General features: G+C 48.6%; 1 protein-coding gene across 1 annotated transcript in view; it reads right to left on the bottom strand.

The window, feature by feature from the left end:
* The window catches only part of Susd5 (sushi domain containing 5), a 43,462-nt gene extending 24,375 nt beyond the window's left edge, over positions 1-19,087 (bottom strand). The window contains exons 1-3 of the mRNA XM_052723140.1: positions 18,373-19,087; positions 13,613-13,790; positions 8,713-8,831 (exon numbers count right to left, since the gene is read on the bottom strand). Coding sequence (XP_052579100.1) covers positions 8,713-8,831; positions 13,613-13,790; positions 18,373-18,475 — 400 coding nt within the window. The 5' untranslated portion in view covers positions 18,476-19,087. The remainder of the gene's footprint in view (positions 1-8,712; positions 8,832-13,612; positions 13,791-18,372) is intronic.
* Between the last annotated feature and the right edge of the window lie 411 nt (positions 19,088-19,498).

Below are 19,498 nucleotides of genomic sequence, written 5' to 3'. Positions count from 1 at the left end.
GCGCACGCACATGCATGCGTACACAGGTGTGGGTGCCCATGGTGGCCAGAAGGGTGTCAGCTCCCCTGGATCTGGAGTTAGAGGTGGTCATGAGCCACCCAATACCATGTGGATGCTGGGAATCAGAATCTGGTCCTCCAAAAGATCAGAAAGTGCTCTTCACCAATGAGCCATCTCTCCGGCCTCCCTCTTCCATTTCTTATAGGGTTTTTCCTTAGTCTGACTACAGGTTTATCAATGCCATTTCAAAGCACTAACTTTGGGTTTTGTTGATTTTTCTCTTATTTTCCTATTTTCAATTTCATTGGGCTCTTCTATTTTGAGTGTTTTAGATTGATTTTAGATCTTCATTCTCCCTGATATGAGCACTCAAAGCTATACATTTCTGTCTGACTACCATCTCATAAATCTTAATAAATTGTATTTTATTCTCATTTAGTTAAAAAATCTCTTGAGCCGGGCGGTGGTGGCGCACGCCTTTAATCCCAGCACTCGGGAGGCAGAGCCAGGTGGATCTCTGTGAGTTCGAGGCCAGCCTGGGCTACCAAGTGAGTTCCAGGAAAAGGCGCAAAGCTACACAGAGAAACCCTGTCTCGAAAAAACCAAAAAAAAAAAAAACTCTTGAAAGTTTTTCTTTGGTTCATGTGCTAGAAGATTTTAAAAAATTTGTGTGTCTGTGCATGTGTTTCTCTCTCTAGCATTTATTTTTGTTCTCTCTAAGAATGTCTATTTAGGCCTAGCAAGATGGCTCAGGGTGCAAAGGGGCTTGCCATAAAGTCTGGAGGATCGAGTTCAATTCCTGGTACCCATGAAATAGGAGAAAACTGACCCCCACATGTTCTCTCAGCTCCACACCAGTGCTGTGGCACACACGAGTGTACATGCACACACATAATAAACAAACGAATGAGAAAAATTAAACTGTTATCAATCTGCCAGCTCACTACATGTTTTGCTGTTATTTATTCTGGGGTGTAGCTTCTTAGATGTTCACATGTGTGCGTGTGTGTGCGTGTGTGTGTGTGTGTGTGTGTGTGTGTGTGTGTGTGTGTGTGCGCGTGCATGTGTGTGTGTGTGTGTGTGCGCGCGCATTTGTGTTTGTCCCTGTGTGCATGTGTAGAGTCTAGAGGCTGATGTCTTGTGTCCCTTCCACTGCTCTCCCGTCACTGTTTGAGGCACGGTTGCTCATGGAAACTGGAGCTCACTTTTTTGGCAAGATTGGCTAGCCCGTGAACCCCAGATCTGGCTGTCTCAGCTCCCCGACACTGGAATTACAGACATGTTACAGACATGTGCCATAACACTTGGCTTTTATGTGGGTGCTGGGGATCCAAACTAAGGTCTTCTTGCTTATGCAGCAAGCAACTTCACCCAGTCCCATTGGTGAGCATTTTAAAAATGTGGATTCTGGAGAACCAAACTCAGATCCAAGCACTTTATCCATGATCCATCTCCCTGTCCCATATTTATTTATTTTATTTATTTTTTTATTAGGATAAATCTGTAGGACAGAGTGCCACATCAAAGTGAAGACGTCATTTTTTTTCCCAAAAGGAAAATAATTTGAAGTTAGGATTTCCTCTTCTAATATTCCATTATCCTTTTTTTTGTTTTTATTTTTGTTTGTTTGTTTTGTTTTTTGAGACAGGGTTTCTCTGTGTAGCCCTGGCTGTCCTGGAACTCACTCTGTAGACCAGGCTGGCCTCAAACTCACAGATTCACCTGCCTCTGCCTCCTGAGTGCTGGGATTAAAGTCATGCACCACCACCGTCCAGCCCCATCATCCTCTCTTTTAGTGACCATGCAGTCAAGTCACCCAAGAAACATGTTGCTCAAAAAGAGATACACTGGGCTGGTGAGGTGGCTCAGTGGGTAAAGATGCCGCCCTCACAGACCTGATTAGATTTTATTGTCAAATTGACTCAACCTAGAGTCATCTGGGAAGAGGGAACCTCAATTACCATGATCAGATTGGTCTGTGGGCATGTTTGTGAGAGATTGTCTTGATTGCTGAATAATGTGGGAGAGCCTAGACCACCTTGGGCGGCACCATCCCTAGGCTGTGGGTCTGGGCTATGTAAGAAAGCCACGAACCGGTCAGTGAGCCAATAAACAGCATTCCTCTATGGTCTCTCTGCTCAGTTCCTGCTTGAGTTCCTGCCCTGACTTCCCTCAGTGATGGACTATGACCTGGAACTTTCCTCCCCAAGTTACTGTTGGTCAGAATGTTTTAGCACAGTAGAAATACACAACATTGAAATCTTAGACAAATCCAACACCTATGTTATTCTTGGCTTATCAGTGTGTTTTCCTTTACTTTTTTATTTGTTTGTTTGTTTGAGCTACTGGAAATGGAACCCAGGGCCTCACACAGGTGAGGCAAGCATTCTACCATCAAGCTAAGCTCCCACCACGCTTAACTTAATACTTAGACAAGGTGCTACTTGACTGTGGGCATACTACATGCATGTACAATCTGTGCATTCTTAACCTTGCTCAAAGACTTTGAAAGAAAATCATGGGTAATTCATTAGTTAAAAATTGTGTAGGGTTGCTGGGCGGTGGTGGTGCATGCCTTTAACCCCAGCACTCAGGAGGCAGTGGCAGGCGAATCTCTGTGAGTTCGAGACCAGCCTGGGCTACAGAGTGAGTTCCAGGACAGCCAGGGCTACACACAAAAAAAACCTGTCTCGAAAAACAAAAACCAAACAAACTGTGTAGGGTTAGAGTGAAGAAGCCAGGCTATTATTACTCTCTATGTGTGGAGTTCTTGTTGAGCCGGACACGATAACAGTTCACACTTTAGCTTGACTGTGTCCCTGTGTCAGGCAGGGCTAAGTGATTTACTTCTTTAGCTCATCTGTCTATGGCTAATTCTGCACCAGGAATTCTAACATTCTTCTCATGGCATAGAAGTACAGAGCCAGGATTAGAAACCAGGAAATAGAAGTAGAGAGTCCACGGGTCTGGTCCCCAGTGTTGAATTTATCCCAGCTTTTCATCAGAACGAACTGAAGTTTAGCACCGACTTGCCTTTTGTCACAGACATGAGTCTCCATGTGGGAAGCCAGTTCAGGGCCTCCTGCTTATCTACATCCCCCTCCAGCAACTAGAACAACCACAAGATGCTCAAAAACCACATCCTAGCCAAGAGTCTGGCAACGGCTTCCCATTTCCTCCTTCCAATCCAATCCAGTTTTCTCCCCCTGCGGATAACTCTTCTCAGTGTTCCCATCTTTATCTCAGATTGCCCTCCTTCTGGGGACAATTCTCAGATGCACCAAGATCTTCCTTGCTGCTTTTCAACATGGCTACCGATCTTGGAGTCTTCTAAGCTAGGGTTTTCAGTGGGTTGCAACCTCTCTTGGGGGATGGGGGTGAGGGTGGAACGGCCTTTTCTTCTTTCTTTCTTTCTTTTTTTTTTTTTTCTTGAGACGGGGCTTCTCTGTGTAGCCCTGGTTCTCCTGGAACTCACTCTATAGACCAGGCTGGCCTCAAACTCAGAGATCCACCTGCCTCTGCCTCCCAAGTGCTGGGATTAAAGGTGTTTGTCACCACACCTTGCCGGCCGAACAACCTTTTTACAGGGGTCACCTAAGACCATCAGAAAACACAGATATTTACATCACAGTTCATAACAGTAGCAAAATTACAGTTATGAGATAGCAATGAAGATCGTTTTGTGGTTTTGGGGGGGTCACCACAACACGAGGAACTGTGTTAAAAGGGACGTGGCATCAGGAAGGTTGAAAAGTACTGTACCATCCACAAAGGCCAGAAGACTAAACAATCCACAAGAGATGAGGCACAGTGCATGGAGACCCTTGACTTGGTGAGGGGCAAGAGTTGGGGAGACTCGCCTGTATGTCGCTTGCTTCTGTAACATGGCGTCACTAGACTAAATTGGAGCATGGAACACTCAAAATCTTAGAGGAGGACCAGCCCTGACCACGGACCCTGGCCTCTAAACACCCATGTAGATAGAGGTTAAAGGATAGACAGACAGGGGCTAGAGAGATGGTTCAGTCGGGAATTCTCCCAAAGCCATTCCTGAGGCAGGGGGACTCCTCTAGGCAGACGGGAGGACTGGGGACAGTGAGCACCCAGCTCTTCTTGAAGGCACAACGGAACTGTCCAAGCCTGTCTTTAGGGGATGTAAAGGTGACAATCGCTGTAAAGAAGGGAGGTGAGGCCAGCTCTGTCTCGGGGGGCTGGAAGCCACCGACCCCACTGAGACGCTGTCAAAGCAGGGTGGGAAAAATCCAAGTGGGAGAGGCATCAGCATCCTGTCGGCTAAAAATAACTGCACTTACTAGTTTACGTGAGATACCACGGGACTGGAAATTCACTGTCTGAAACAAAAACACCCGATGTGTCTACGCTGGTGGTGAGCTCTGCTTTGAGGAAGTGCAGGAGGGGCTGTGTGCGCATGAGCCAGGCCCCATCTTCCCTCTGGGCTTTTTAGCAGATGCATGTCTGCCAGTTTTTTTTTTTTGTTTTTTTTTGTTTTTTTGTTTTTTGTTTTTCGAGACAGGGTTTCTCTGTGTAGCTTTGCGCCTTTTCCTGGAACTCACTTGGTAGCCCAGGCTGGCCTCGAACTCACAGAGATCCACCTGGCTCTGCCTCCCGAGTGCTGGGATTAAAGGCATGCGCCACCACCGCCCGGCCTGTCCGCCAGTTTTGAAGTCAGCGCCCTTCATCCTCCTGGTCTTGCCAGAGGGGAGCAGCAACATGGTGACATAGCCATGGTGTGCCACGCAGAGAGAGGGTAGGAAGAGGGTATGCTGCTGAGGCACCGAGTTGAGCCTCACCTATTCACTGGCAGGAGCCTTCGACCTTCTGAGCTGGGCTGACCCTCCCGCCCTCAGGGCCTCTCAGCTGAGCCTCTCTGCCTTCAGGTTCTCTTATTCTGCATGTACTAACAAACCCCAGGAGGGCTCAGATGGGCAGGGCTTGAGAGTATATAGGAACTCTCCAGCCAGCCTGTTCGCTTTAGCCAAGGAGGTGGGCCTTCCCTCAGTAACCTGTCCCCCCTTGTCACTCTGTAATCCATCAAGTCCCCACAAGGGGAAGGGCAGCCGCTCCACCAGGAAACCTGGAGGGCTGTGAGGAATGTCTTACACGGTCCATCTAAGGCAGGACAGCAGGACAGCAGGACACAGGGACAGCTGTGTGAACACCAGGGATGCAGCTCTCCTCAGTGGATGCTCACGATGAGGTGAGCTTTCTACACTGCAGTTGCTCCTGAATCAATCAAGGGTAACCCCAGTAAACTCGCCAAGCTCGACTTGAATGGAGTCATTTCTTGTCCTGTCATTGGTGTCCTAGCTGAGGTAAGGTGTTGGTTCACATCTCACTAGGAAAATCTCACAGTGCATGGGAGGACACACACACACACACACACACACACACACACACACACACACATATACACAGGCACACACCCACACACAAAAGCACACGCACACACACACACAATTCTCTAATCTGTTTGAGAGTAGGTTGTAGATATAATACCCTTCACCCATCAGAGACTTTACTGTGCGTTTCCTAAAAACAAGGATGTTCTCTTACCACGGTAGCAGTAATTATCAAAATCGATATCAAATTGTTCAATTCACAACCCATATTCAAATGCCATCAAATAGAGCTGTTTTTTGCTACCCAGGAGACAATCTGGGATTGGATTTCATTATCAAGTCTCTTATCCCATTTTAATCTTCGACTGTTGCTTAACCTTTCTCTGTTTTCCGATTCTCTGCAGCTTAATTTATTTTGGTGTGGTGTGGGGGTGTGTGTGGTGCTGTGTGGGGGGAGTGTCTGTGTGTATGTGTGTGAGGGGGTACTATGGGGGGGAGTGTCTGTGTGTGGGAGTGTCTGTGTGTGTGAGGGGGTGTCTGTGTGTGGTGCTGTGGGGGGGTGTCTGTGTGTGTGTGATGTATGTGTGTGTGGGTGTCTGTGGGGGCAGTTTGTGTGTGTCTGTGTGGTGCTGTGTGGGTGGGGGGTGTCTGTGTGTGTGATGTATGTCTGTGTGTCTGTGTGGTGCTGTGGGGAGGGGAGTATCTGTGTGTAGTGTATGTATGTGTGTGTGTGTGGGATGAGTGTGTGTGTGATACATGTGGGGGGCTATCTGTGTGTCTCAGTGTATCTCTGTGTGTGTGTGCAAGTGTGCATGCCTGAGTACACTTGTGTGGAGGCCACAGGAGGATGTCAGGTGACCAGCTGTCACTGTCACCTACTCCCTTCAGACAGGGTTTCCCTTTGAAGTTCACATCGCAGCTGGGATGGCAGCTCTGGAGCTCCTGGAGCAAGGCTACCTCCAAACCACGAACAGGCTTGTAAATAGAGCTGTAAATGAGCCTAGCCAGGACTAGCACAAGAGCCACAAAAATTGTGGGGCTACCAAGTTGTCCTTTCAAGTCACTCTGCTTTGGAGTGGCACATTATGTCACAAAAGCTAAAGAGGGCCTGTTCCCTTGAGATCACTAGAGGACAAGGTTCTGGTTCCATTGTCTTTCCCTCAGGGGCCCGACACTGCCGAGGTTTGGGATCCAAAGGGTCATTTGAATTTACTTACATGGCTGTTAGAAAGAGAAAGGGAGAGGGGGAGTGAGATTGATTGATTGATTGATTTCGCTCTCTCTAGATGTTTGCAAACACAAGGCCACATCTCTTGGTTATGTGATTGGGCCGACAGAGAGACAGATGGCTATGATGGTCTTCCATATAACCCAGCAAATGCAGACTTTTTCCTAGGCAGAGAGCTCATACTGGAAGATGGGCTTGTCACGGATGACTGTGTGTGAATGTTTTGCATGCATGTATGTATATGCACCATATATGTTCCTGGTATCTTCAAAAGTCAGAAAAGGGTGTCTGGTTCCCTGGAACTGGTGTTACAGACAGTCATGAGCCTCCATATGGGTGCTGGTAATTAAACCTGAGTCCTCTGCAAGAGCAATAAGTGCTCTTAACCTCTGAGCCAATTCTCTAGCTCAGAAAAAGGATTATTTTTAAGTATGCCCCTGACTAGGAAGAGAGACTGAAGTGTAAGCTGTGACTATCAGGATCTGTAGTGGACAAGGACAAGGCTTTGTTCTTTTTTTTGTTTGTTTGTTTTGAGACAGGGTTTCTCTGTGTGGCCCTGGATGTCTTGGAACTCACTCTGTAGTCCAGGCTGGTCTCAAACTCAGAGGTCCACCTGCCTCTGCCTCCCCAGTACAGGGATTAAAGGCGTGAGCCATCACCATCCAGCCCAGAGCTCTGTTCTTATTCCTTAGAGACCTGGATCTTTCCAGGCACAAGCTCCTGGTGGGCACCTGCACCTCTTTGTGAGATGGTGGGACTTGTACTAATGCAAACAAAAACCCAGAAGTCAACATTTTCTGACACACCCCTTGACCAATGATTGACAGCTATACTGGTATATCTACCCCAGTCCCCTCACCCCAGTCAGGAAAACCATGGTTATGTACTGTGAGGATTAATCTTCTTATCAACTTAGCTGGATTTAGAACCACATAGGAGACAACTCCAGGTGTGTCTGTGAAGGTGACTGACTGAGGAAGCAAGACATGTCCTCAGAGTGTCCTCAGTGTCATCCCATAACCTCTGGGAAGAGAAGAGTCTGAAGGACAGCAGCATTTGTCCCTCTCTGCTTCCCAGATGTGAACACACTGCCCACAGTGGTCTGAAGCTCCTGCAGCAAGATGGACTCTACCCTCAAACTGTGAACCAAAGTAAAGACCTACTTCCTTATATCATCTTTTGTCACAGCAACAAGACAGTAACCATACATGTACACTGCCTCCAGAGGTTCTCAATACATGCACATCGCCTCCAGAGGTTCTTGATACATACACACTGCCTTCAGAGGATCTCGATACATGCACACCATCTCCAGAGGTTCTTGATACATGCACCCTGCCTCCAGAGGTTCTCAATAGATGCACACCATCTCCAGAGGTTCTTGATACATGCACACCATCTCCAGAGGTTCTCCAGAGGTTTTCGATACATACACACTGTGCCAGGGGTTCTCTGAGACAATGCCTCCCACCACACCTCTCTGAACTTTCTTACTATTGTATCATTGCTTGGCCACATTCACTTTGCTATCCAGGCTCTCGCAGCCTTATCTGCTTTCCTAGTTAGACTCCTTCTTTCACTTTTTTTAATACTTGTTTTTTTTTTATTAAATATTTATTTATTGTGTATATAGTGTTCTGCTTGAGTATATCCCTTCAGGCCAGAAGAGGGAGCCAGATCTCATTACAGATGGTTGTGAGCCACCATGTGGTTGCTGGGAATTGAACTCAGGACCTCTGGAAGAACAGCCAGTGCTCTTAACCTCTGAGCCATCTCTCCAGCCCCAGTTTTTTGTTTGTTTGTTTTTTGTTTTTAATTGTGTGTGTGTGTGTGTGTGTGTGTGTGTGTGCATGCACGCGCGCACATGTGATTGCTAGTGCCCACAAAGTCCAGAAGTGGGTATTGGAGTCCCTGGAGCTAGAGTTACAGGCAGTTGTAAGCCACCCAACGTAAGTGCTGGGAACCAAAGGTCCTTTGGAAGAGCAGTAAGTGATCTTAGCGTCTGAACCATCCCTCTATCCACCCTGGGAAGACTCAATAAAGCATGTTCAGTGTGTCACCTCAGTGTGTTCGTCTAGATAGCAGCTGCCCCTCACGCCCTCCAGGACTCTTACAAAGACTGACCTTCATCCTTAATACAAAGGGCATTGTACTTGGCCCCAGGAACCGGGTGGCTGTCGATTCTCACATCAACGGCTCTGGCGATTTGCTGTTCATCGCTGCCTTTGCTGCACACAGTTGTCCTGAAACAGACAAAGGCGGACCCTGGGTGAGGAGAACGTCTTCGGGCTGAAAAGAATCCTTTTCTGCTATCAGCTCTGAGTCAGCAGAGATTTGGGTGATTCGTGACCTTTGGATGGAAGCATCCACAAGAAACATTCTCCACAGACAAAGGTCACATTTTGGAAGATAGGTGATGCTGGGGTAACTCGCAGGCATCAGCTCAATGTTCAGAGGCAACACTTTTCTGATCCCTTCTACGATCTTTTTCTTCACTACGAAAAATTCATCAAATGAATCACTTGAGTTTATTTTCACATTCTATGTGTTTACTTTGTGTACGCGTGTGTATGAGGATCAGAGGATCTTCTACCACGCAGGTCCCAGGTTCTGAACTTAGGTCCTCAGGTTTGGCAGTAGACGCCTTTACCTGCTGAAGCGTCTCTCCAGCCCTCGTTGGAGTTTTTAAAGGTTTACTGTGTGGGCTGGAGAGAAGACTCTGAGGTTGAATACTTGCTCTTGCAGAGGACCTGGGTTTGGTTCCCAGCACCTGGATATGGTGGCTCACAACCTCCCATAACTCCAGTTCCAGGAGATTCTAAAAGACTAAAAAATCCAGTAAAATTCTTTTATTTGCAAAGAAGAACCTAAATCAAGCAAATCTGTCACTCCAGGTGGGCAATTGCAACCAAAACACTTAAAAATTAGCAGTTTATTTGAGAACAGAAGGCATAAAATAGCATGTATCTTGCATAATGGCTCACAACTGTAGTGCCAGCTACTTGGGAAGCTGAGGCAGGAGGATTACTTGAAATAAAGAGTTTGAGACCAGCTTGAGCAACACAGTACTCTCCACTACCACCTCTCCTAAGAGACAGATGGCACCCTAGTGGTGAGGCAACGTGGGGACATTTCCCACTGTGCCCTGCTGCTGAAAGTTAAAAGCTTAATTTGTACAAAGTACCCTGGCACCATGGTGACCAGGGCATCTTCCACAGAAGAATATCTGACTTTCCCAGACTGGATGCCACAGGCCAACAGCTTCCTTAGTGAGACATTTCAGAGGCGTGGTGGCATTCTCTAAGCACTGGCCTTCTGGTTGGGGGTGAGGTTGGGTGGGAGATGTCTTAGGCAAGGGACCTGAGGTAAAGGTTCTGTAAATGGCATGTGTCACTCCCGTCTTCCCTGGGCATGTCTTCAAGAGCCAGCTGTAAGCAGCCTTCACCACGTGACTCGTGAGGGAACCACTCCATATTGTCAGGCAGGCCACATCTCAGCAAGGAGAAGGCAGTCCATTCATAAAGCACACCCCATTACAGCTGACAGTGTTACACTGAGCTAAGGAACTAGTGTGCCCCCTCGGGACCAGTGTCCACAGACTCATGGTCAGTCGCCGCCATCTTCCCTGGTAAGTTCTGGAATGTCCTAGAATACTTGCTCTCTAAGTGGGCAGGGGTGGACTTCTATGTGACATTCTTCGGAGAGAGCGTCTTTTCAGGGGGGCTTTCCTGTAGCGGCTTTTTTCTAGGGTGTTCTGAGAAAGCTTGGGGGTTGTTCTGAAGGTTCAACTTTTTCTGAGGAGGCTTCATCTGAGGGGACTTTTTTCTGAGGGAGCTTCTCCTGGGGGCCTTTATTCTGGAGCCCGGTTGGGTGGCTCTTAGTCTTTGGAAGGACACCTCGAGCTCACCCGGCCCACTTCAGCTTCAACAGATTCCCGTGGAGTAGCAAGGCTTAGCCAAGACTCCGCTGCTCTCCTGACCAGGCCCTTATTTCTCTGACCCCATGCTGGAGGCACGGCTGTCTTCTTGGGAAGGGAGAGGTCTTCCAAGGGACACCTGCTCTTGGGGTTTCCCGTCCTTTGGAAGCTCTGAGTGCCACTGAGGCATCTCACTAGGTGGTGGTTCTTTTTGTTCAGAAAGCCTCTCCGAGAACCATTGCTCCTTGACAAGGGCTCCAAGCTTGGCATCTCCTTCTAAAGCCTTTGATGGGAGATTCCCTCAAGCCCAGATTCTGCAGTGCAGAAGACATGAGGACTGCCTGGGAGGAGAGATGGGAGGAGTGGCCTCTGGGGGGAGGAGGAGGGTGGCCTCTGGGTGGGAGGAGGGGGGCACACTCCTTTTGCTGGGTCACCTTGTCCAGCATGTCTCAGAGGTCTGTAGAAATCTATGGTGAAGAATGGGATCCTGGTGCCTGCGCCCATGAGCCTGGCGGGGAAACTGAGGCAGGACAGAAACTGAGGTAGGACTTAAAGAAGGAAGAACAGCAGAGCTATCAGCCAGAGGGAAATGGAGCCAAATGGTACCAACAGAAGGCAAACTACCATTATTAGGGGGTGGTCCAGTGTTCTTAGGAAAGTCGCTCAGATCCTCCAGGCCTTAGACTGATGTGTAAGATGGAGGTACTGGGACCGGGGGTGGAGCTCAGTGATATGATGTGTGCCTGGCATGAGTGGGGGTTGAGGAGGGGGCCACTGAGTCTCCATAATCTGCCTGGGAAGGGAACACCTGAGAAGACAGTGGGTTTGCCCTCTCTAGTACCCAGGCATCTGTAGAGAGACCCAAACCCAGTGTCCCTCAGCTGGAGGGCAGTCTCTACGCACAGACCCTCTGTGTGGGTGCTGGAAGAGCAATGGTCTCCGACATGAAACTTCTCAACCACCAAACCACCTCCCCAGCCCCCTCTTTCTTTTTCCTTTTAGAATTCTAATTGCATGTAGTTTCATCACCTTTACCATTTTCTCTACATTTTTTATCCTTTCTTTTTCATTTGCTTGGCGTATCTCCCTCTGAAATAGCTTCCAGCTTACTGATTCTCCCTTTGGCTCCTTTCAATCAGCTGTTAGATCCAGTATTAGAGTCCTAATTTTAGTTACTATCATTTTTCACTTCCAAAGTATTTCTATTTGGCTATTTTTATAGTTTCTCATGCTGGTAAAAATTCTCCTTGTCTTTTATATCTTTGAAATTTTTAAGGATTGTCATCTTTTTTAAAATTATTTTTTATTTTATGTGTATGGGTGTTTTGCCTGCATGTATGTCTGTGCACCATGAGTATGCCTGGTACCTGAGGAGGTCAGAAGAGGGTGTTAGATCCCCTGGGACTGACGTAACAGATGTTTGTGAGCTGCCATGTGCATGCTGGGAATCAAACCCAGGTCCTAAAGAAAAGTGGCCAGTGCTCCTAATAACTATGCTGTTTCTCCAGCCTCAGGATTGTTGTCTGAAAGTCAGTACCTTCCAGTGCTGAGACATAGAATTTCCTTTCGCTGACGTGTCTCCTGAATTTGACTCATTGTTAATGGTGTGACTGGTTATTTTATATTGTGTGAGAAATACTATGCTAACAAAAATTGTTTGTTGAAATAAGTCAAGGACTGGGGTAGAATTATCTTCCTTAAAAGTCAATTTTTATGGGTTCTTCCAGACATCTGGAGGCCTGAAATTCTATTACCATCTTTGAAACCTAAAGAGCAGGTGTAAACACTGTTGGGACGTTTTCTCCAGCTAATCACAAGACTTACGTCTCTAAAGCACCCCATGGATTAGGCCCTCAGCACACAGTGGGGATGACTGTCTACTCTATAGGACCTACAGCCTGAGCTGGGATGGCTCTGGTGATGAAAAGTCAACAGCTGGGGGCTGGAAGCCCTGGGAGCATCTCCATTCACATTCCTGGCCGTTGACATTGGCTATTTATCGGCTAGGACACTGGTCAGGCCTTCCTGCAAGGTCCCTGCACGAGTCCCTAGCCTTTGTCAGAGCATAGCTGTCTCATCTGTATTTGTTACTTCTGAATGGCTGTGAGCACAGCACCTGAGAGAGAGCACCCAAGGGACGAGCACCTCATTCTGCCTCATGATTTCAGAGGTTTCGGTCCACACAGCTGGAGAGGGAACCACCCAGTCTGTGGGGCTAGAGGCTATCACATGACTGAAGACCAGGATACAGAAAGTAACAGAAATCAGGCTTCGTAAGTAAGTAATCTTCAGAGGCCAGCTCCCAGCGACCTACTTGACCAGCCTGACCCCACATCAGAAATGTCCCACGGGACCCTCCCTACAAATAGTGCCACCGGTCTGGGGACAAGCATTCCAAACAAGAGCCTGTGGGGGATGTTTTAGATTCAAACTACAAGGAGATACAAAAGTAAATGACTCCAGAAACCAGAGCATGGTGGAGGGTCGGGGAGGGAGACCACTCAGAAGGTAAAGGCACCGCAGAAGCCTGGCGACCCGAGTTCTATCCAGGAACCGGTGTAAAGAGCTGGGTATGGTGGCATGCTTCTGTAATCCCAGCATTCCTATGGCAAGACAGGAACAGAGGCAGGAGAACCAACTGCAATCTGGACGGGCGGCTTTACGTAGGGCAAAAGAAACAAGAGGGACCCTGCTTTGACAAAGTGGAAAGTGAGAACTGACTTCAAAAAGTTGTCCCCTGGGCTGGAGAGATGGCTCAGAGGTTAAGAGCACTGGCTGTTCTTCCAGAGGACCTGAGTTCAATTCCCAGCAACCACATGGTGGCTCACAACCATCAATAATGAGATCTGGTGCCCTCTTCTGGTGTACAGGCATATTGTATACATAATAAAAAAACTTTTTTAAAAAAAAGTCCCCTGACTTCCACACACACACACCAAAAATAAATAAAAAATAATAAAAATAAATAAACTGAACATGCTAGAAGCCACAGTCCGTTTCACATTGCCTGCTTGCTATCCCTGCAGGGCAATCGTTGAGCCCCATATATACCTAGGCAGTACGGCTGAGGCGCTTGGAAAAGAATGCGTCCCGGCTGTCCTGACTTACCCAAGGGTGCCGTCAGCCAGCCAGCCTGTTGTGCACACTGCGAAGGCACAGTCTTGGACCACCCTCCTCAGCTCTCCAGCAGACACCAGGTGGGCACCCCTGCTCCTGCAGGAGAGCCGAGCTGCCTCCAGGTCCAGGCCCTGAGAGCCGTTCTGAGACTCCAGCAGGAAGAGTTTCCCTGTGCAGGATAAATACAGTGTGTGGAGGTGAGGTGCAAGGCACTGTGAGTTCACCACGCTCGCTGTCTGTCCAAGTGGGTTTCAAACCCGTGCGCTCAGACCATCCTCCGGCCTCGTCCTCCCTTCTATCTGGAACAAGAGTATGACACCATGTCTCACTTGTTGTAGTCTACTATAAACAAGCAAACAAACAAAAATTTAACTGTGGTGGGGAGATAGACTGGTTGGTTAAATGTTTGCCTTGGGGGCTTAAGGACCCTGAGTTTGATCTGCAGAAACCACATAAAAATAAAGCCAGGGGTGGTGTTGACTTGGGACTTAGTGCTGAGGAAGTGGAAACCAGGAGATTATGGGGCTCACTGGCCAGTCAGTCTGGCCTGCTGGGAGAGTTTCAGGCCAATGGGAAACCCTGTCTGCAGGTAACAAGGTGGGTGGCATTTGAAGACAACAGCTGAGGTTGCCCTCTGGCTTTCACATGCACACACACACACACACACACACACACACACACACACACACACAGGTATGTACATTCTTCCCCTCACACACAACCAGATGATCTGGCATGGATTTGTATTAGCCAAGTGTGGTGATACATGTCTTTAATCCTAGTACTGGGGATGGAGGCAGAGGCAGGAAGATCTCTGAGTTCTACTGGCCAACCTGGTCTACAGTGAGACCCGTGTGTATGTGTGTGTGTGTGTGTGTGTGTGTGTATGTGTGTGTTGCTTTGTTTAATCCTTCTTCCAAAAATGATGTGACAAGGCTCAGTGTCCTGGGTTCCTTGCACGAGTATCTTGGTGCCCAGGGCTCTGAGGCAGTCCTCACTATCCTGAGAGTTGTGAGTCACCATGTGGGTGCTGGGAATCAAACCCTGGTCCTCTGGAAGAGCAACAAGCACTCTTGGCTGCTGAGCCATCTCTCCAACCCCAATGCCTAGCAATTTTTACTTGTTTCTCAGATTATCCTGCATTAAGTAAAAAGTCTCTTATACTGAGGTAGGTAGCTCATCCTTTGGATCCCAGCACTTGGGAGGCAGAGGCAGGGGGACCACTGTGAGCTGGAGGCCAGCCTGGTCTATACAGTGAGACCCTAAGCAAACAACAACAGACGACACCCTCCTGACGTGACTCTCGGAGCGACTCCTATTCTTTAGTCTCGTCAGTGACGGAAGTGGCCATCTTGTTCATCCGGTTTTGGCTCACTCTTTCCTCCTGTGTTTTAAGCTCCCCGGTAGAAGGACCCATTTCTCTTCATCATCCTGTCTTTGTCAGCAAGGACATTGCCTGGCATGCAGTAGTGACTCAGTATGGACTGAATTAATGAGTCTTTCTCCACAATCATTACCCAAACAGTTCATTTGCTTTTAGTTAATATGAAGAATATTTTTTCCACTTCAAAAATAAAAAAGTAAAGTTTGGGAAGATAACTCAGTTGGCAAAGTGCTTGTAGCTCTGACCCAAGGACCCAGTTCCATCCCAAGCTCTCACATGGGCAGGCAAGATGGCTCAGGGGGGATGGGAGCTTGCCACGTGCATTTGACAACCCGAGTTTGGTCCCAGAACCCATGTAAAGGTAGAAGGAGAGAAATGACTTCAAAACGTTGCCATCGACCTCCACACGTGAATGTGGTGTGTCCCCGCCCCCCAATAACGTAAACTCTGAGTGCAGCTACATGTGTCTGTAATCCCAGCACTGGACTGGGATGGTGGGGACATGAGGATTCCCAGGACTCGATGACAAGCCTGCCCCAGGTTCCTTGAGAGACCCTGTCTCAAAAAAACAAACAAGCCAAGATTGGAGACTGGAAGTGCTCAGCAGTTAAGAGCACACTCCGATTTTGCAGAGGACCAGAGTTAGTTTCCAGCACCCACATAGGGTGACTCAAACTGTTTGGAATCCCACTGTAGAGGGAATCCCACATCACTGACCTCAGAAGACACCTATATACTCTCTCTGTCTCTGTCTCTGTCTCTGTCTCTCTCTGTCTCTGTCTCTGTCTCTCTCTGTCTCTCTGTCTCTCTCTCTCTCTCTCTCACACACACACACACACACACACACACACACACACACACACACACAGATTAGAAAGGGACTGAGGAAGACACTTGGCACTGATTCCTGGACTCCACAAGCATGTGTGCCTGCACCCCCCCCCCCACACACACACACAGATTAGAAAGGGACTGAGGAAGACACTTGGCACTGATTGCTGGACTCCACAAGCATGTGTGCCTACACCCCCCCCCACACACACACACATGAAAAACAAAGTAAAAATACAGAAAAACTGTAGTCACTCTACTTTGTGTATGTGATACATGTTAAATTAGTCAAATATAAACAAAATGGTTTTGGTTTCAATTTAAGTTTTAGAGACTGTTTTTGTTCAAATATCTATAGTAACGAGTCTCAGTTAAACAGTCATCCCTTCCTCCCCACGCAGACTCAGATAATAGGCATGAGATGTGCAGTAAGCACAGACCCAGGGAGCGATCCATTCAGAACAGAGCTGACAATTCTTCCATGACTCTGCTATACAAGGGAGGGCTTGGCAAGGGCATGTTCTTAAAATGAAGTGCGCCCCTCGTTCTGCATAGGCCAAGTGCAGAGGGGAAAAGGAAGGTGGTGGAGGTGAAACAGGAAGCATTTCCAGCAATAAAAAGCACACACACAAGGAGTCCTCAGTTTCTCTTTGCTGGATGGCAATCCCACCTTGTATTTTCTATGCCCCGCCCCAAGCCAGATGGGCACAAAACTTTGATCCTTGTCCATGAGGCGTTCTGCTTAAGCGTTCATAATGGGGTGAAACGCTATAAAACATCATGGAAAGAGATTTTGTTCGAAGAAATTAAAATTGGAACAAAAGTAGACATTGTTCAAAAGTTAGTACTAACCCCAACCCATTCTACTTGCATTCTTTAAAATCAGTTTAATTTTCATAACTCAACAGCAGGCCAGAAATACTAAAGCATTACCAGGGGATGGACTGCAAAGAGGTGTGATGTTTCATGTGGCTATGATGGAATGTTCTAGAATTAGATGCACAAACATTGTTTGTACAACAAAATGTTTATATATGTATATTTTTAAAACCTCAGTTACACATTTTTAAACGGTAACTTTTATGAAGCATATCTAGATTTTTTTTTTTTTTAATTTGGGACTGATGATATAGCTCAGTGGCCGGATACTTCTATAGCACTGCCAAATGAATTAATTAGAAATTAATCAGGGGGGCCACGAACAGCCCTTAGAGTTAACAGTGCTCTCTCTTAATGCTGAAGGCGTGGCTAAGAGGCTGACTGAGAGCCCAAGTCCTTGTTAATAGGGCACACACATGCAAACTCGGAGAACACACCTGTGGTGTCATGTTGTCCCTCACCATTTCCTCAAGCACCAGGATTTTCTTTCCCTGATTTTTAGCTTCGCTCCTTATGCCTTACCAGATTTAAATAACTATAATTCAATGTATGCAAAGCTTCCTAAATCAGCCAACGGCTTTTCTCCCCCATCGGTCAAGGTCGTTCCAAGGGTGGACTTTCTAGAAACCTTCTGAGGCGGAGGACAGCGGACTCCCTTCAGAACCTCCAGCTCCACGTTCTGAGGGGTTTTGTTTCAACAGCTAAACACAGCTGAATTAGCTTTCAAACGGAAGTTGTATTGACACGGGGCCCTAATCCTGCTAGTTTAAGTAAGACAAGTATTAAAAGCCAAATTCAAGGGCCAGCGAGAGGGCTCAGTGGGTAAAGGTGCTAGCCGCCAAACCTAACGACCTGACGACCACCCCAAAGGACCCACATAGTGCGTGGGATACGAGTGAGTCCTTCAGGTTGTCTTTTGACTTCCACACACTCACTTTGGCAAGCAGCGTGTAAGTATACATGCATGCACACACACGCACACATGTACATGAACACGCTAATTTAAAAAAAATTAAAGCTGAATTCAGACTTAACAAAGTAAATAAACACATACACAAAATAAATACTAAACGTTTGGATTTTTTAAAGCTGAATTTGGGTTCAAAAAAACAAAGTGGGTCAACTTGTCATCTGGCTGCTGCTACCTGGTTTTCCATCTCCTGTCCCAAGGCATCCATCCCCACCTGGCAGCTCGGCTCCCATCCTGCTTTTTTGTTTTTAAATCATGTGTCCCATGTTCCGCAACACCTCTGACTGAGCACCTCAGCTCCGGCTGTTCCCCTTCCCCGGACGCCTTCCTTCCCCTTCCTTCCCTTTCCTTCCCCGTTTGCTCGGGACATGGATCCCCACTCATCTTTCAAATCTTCCTGGACAACGCGAATGTTTTCTAACCACAGCCTCCAGGAAGGGCACCCACTTAACAGACATTGAGAAACCGAGGGAGGATGGAAAAAAATCAGCCCCAGCAGGGGAAGTTCGAGGGCAGCCTAGACGTGACTTCATTCTAGAGCTCACTCTCCGGGAAGCGGGCGGCGGGAGCGCGGGGAAGGGTGGGGGCCCGGTGATGCTGGGACTCCGGGTGGTCAGTTCCAGGCTGCACCCCCGGCCCAGCTGGCCTCCCGGCTGCCCCGGGGCCCCTGCGGCTGCGGACACTCACCCTCGGCGCTCACGGGGGGCGGCTGCAGACCCAGCAGGAGCAGCGCGGCGGCGCAGAGCGCAGGCAGGCTGCCGGGTGCCGGCCATCGCGGCCCCGCGCTCATGGTGGTGGCGTCCGCGGGCTGTGCGCGGCCGGAGAGTCTCGGGTTCCCAGGGATGCTGGAGCCGCGGCCGGGGATGCTGCGGGAGTCGCAGCCGGAGCGCCGGGACCCGCAAACACCCGGGGGTCTCGGTGGCGCCACCCAGGCGGCTGCAATCCGGCTCCGCCTTTGCGCCGGGCACCTGGGAGCCGCGGTGCCAAAAGGGGCTGCGCCAGGGGCGCGGCCGGGGCGGAGGGCCAGGGCCCGGAGGGCGGGCAGTGGGTACCCTCGAGGGGAGGACGGTCGGTCGCCACGCAGGATCCGAAGTCTTGGCTGGGCGCAGGCTCACAGACAGAACCTTCGTTAAACGAACCTTTTTTAAATGAAGAAGGGAAGCTGCCGATTTGCTAGCCTCGGTCCTCAGGAGGGCGAGCTCCGTTCCCTTAGAAAAAGGCCATCTTGGGGTTGGGGAGGTGGCTCAGTTGGCAGAGTGCTTGCCTGGCAGGCACAGACCCTGGGTTCTAGTCCTCAGCACCGTAGAGAACCGGGCGTGGTGACAATCGCTGGTAATCCCGCCACACTCGGGGGATGGAGGTAGAGGGCTCGCGTCTAATTTAAGCAACCGCTCCTTCAAGGGCGTTTCCTACCTCACTCTGGTGTTCCTCAACTGTTACCACTCACTTCCAGGTCAGACTGGGTGACCTCCGAAGCACGTGGAATTCTCAAGTTTGGGGTGAAGGGTGATCTGAGAAGCTACAATCTTGGTCCCACTGGAATGATGATCTCTTCCAATTCACAGGGTCCTGTCTCCCCGGGCTCCTTGGAGAGCTCATAAACCCAGCCCTGTTGCCTACCTTGGTGGCTCATATTCCTGTCCTGGCACTCTGGAGACTGAGGCAGGAGAACTGCTGCCAGTTCTGGGCCACCTTGGGCTACACAGCAAGACCCCAGCTCAATTATCCAGTCAACAAAGAATAATGCATTGTAAACTTAGAACGTCAGTGGCTCTCAGCAGTTTGCAAATCCTTATCGTATTAATTAATGCGC

This window comes from Peromyscus californicus, unplaced genomic scaffold (assembly GCF_007827085.1).
Source record: "Peromyscus californicus insignis strain IS unplaced genomic scaffold, ASM782708v3 Scaffold_11__1_contigs__length_118956290, whole genome shotgun sequence".
Classification (NCBI taxonomy): Eukaryota; Metazoa; Chordata; class Mammalia; order Rodentia; family Cricetidae; genus Peromyscus; species Peromyscus californicus.
This window is presented reverse-complemented; position numbering and strand designations above follow the sequence as displayed.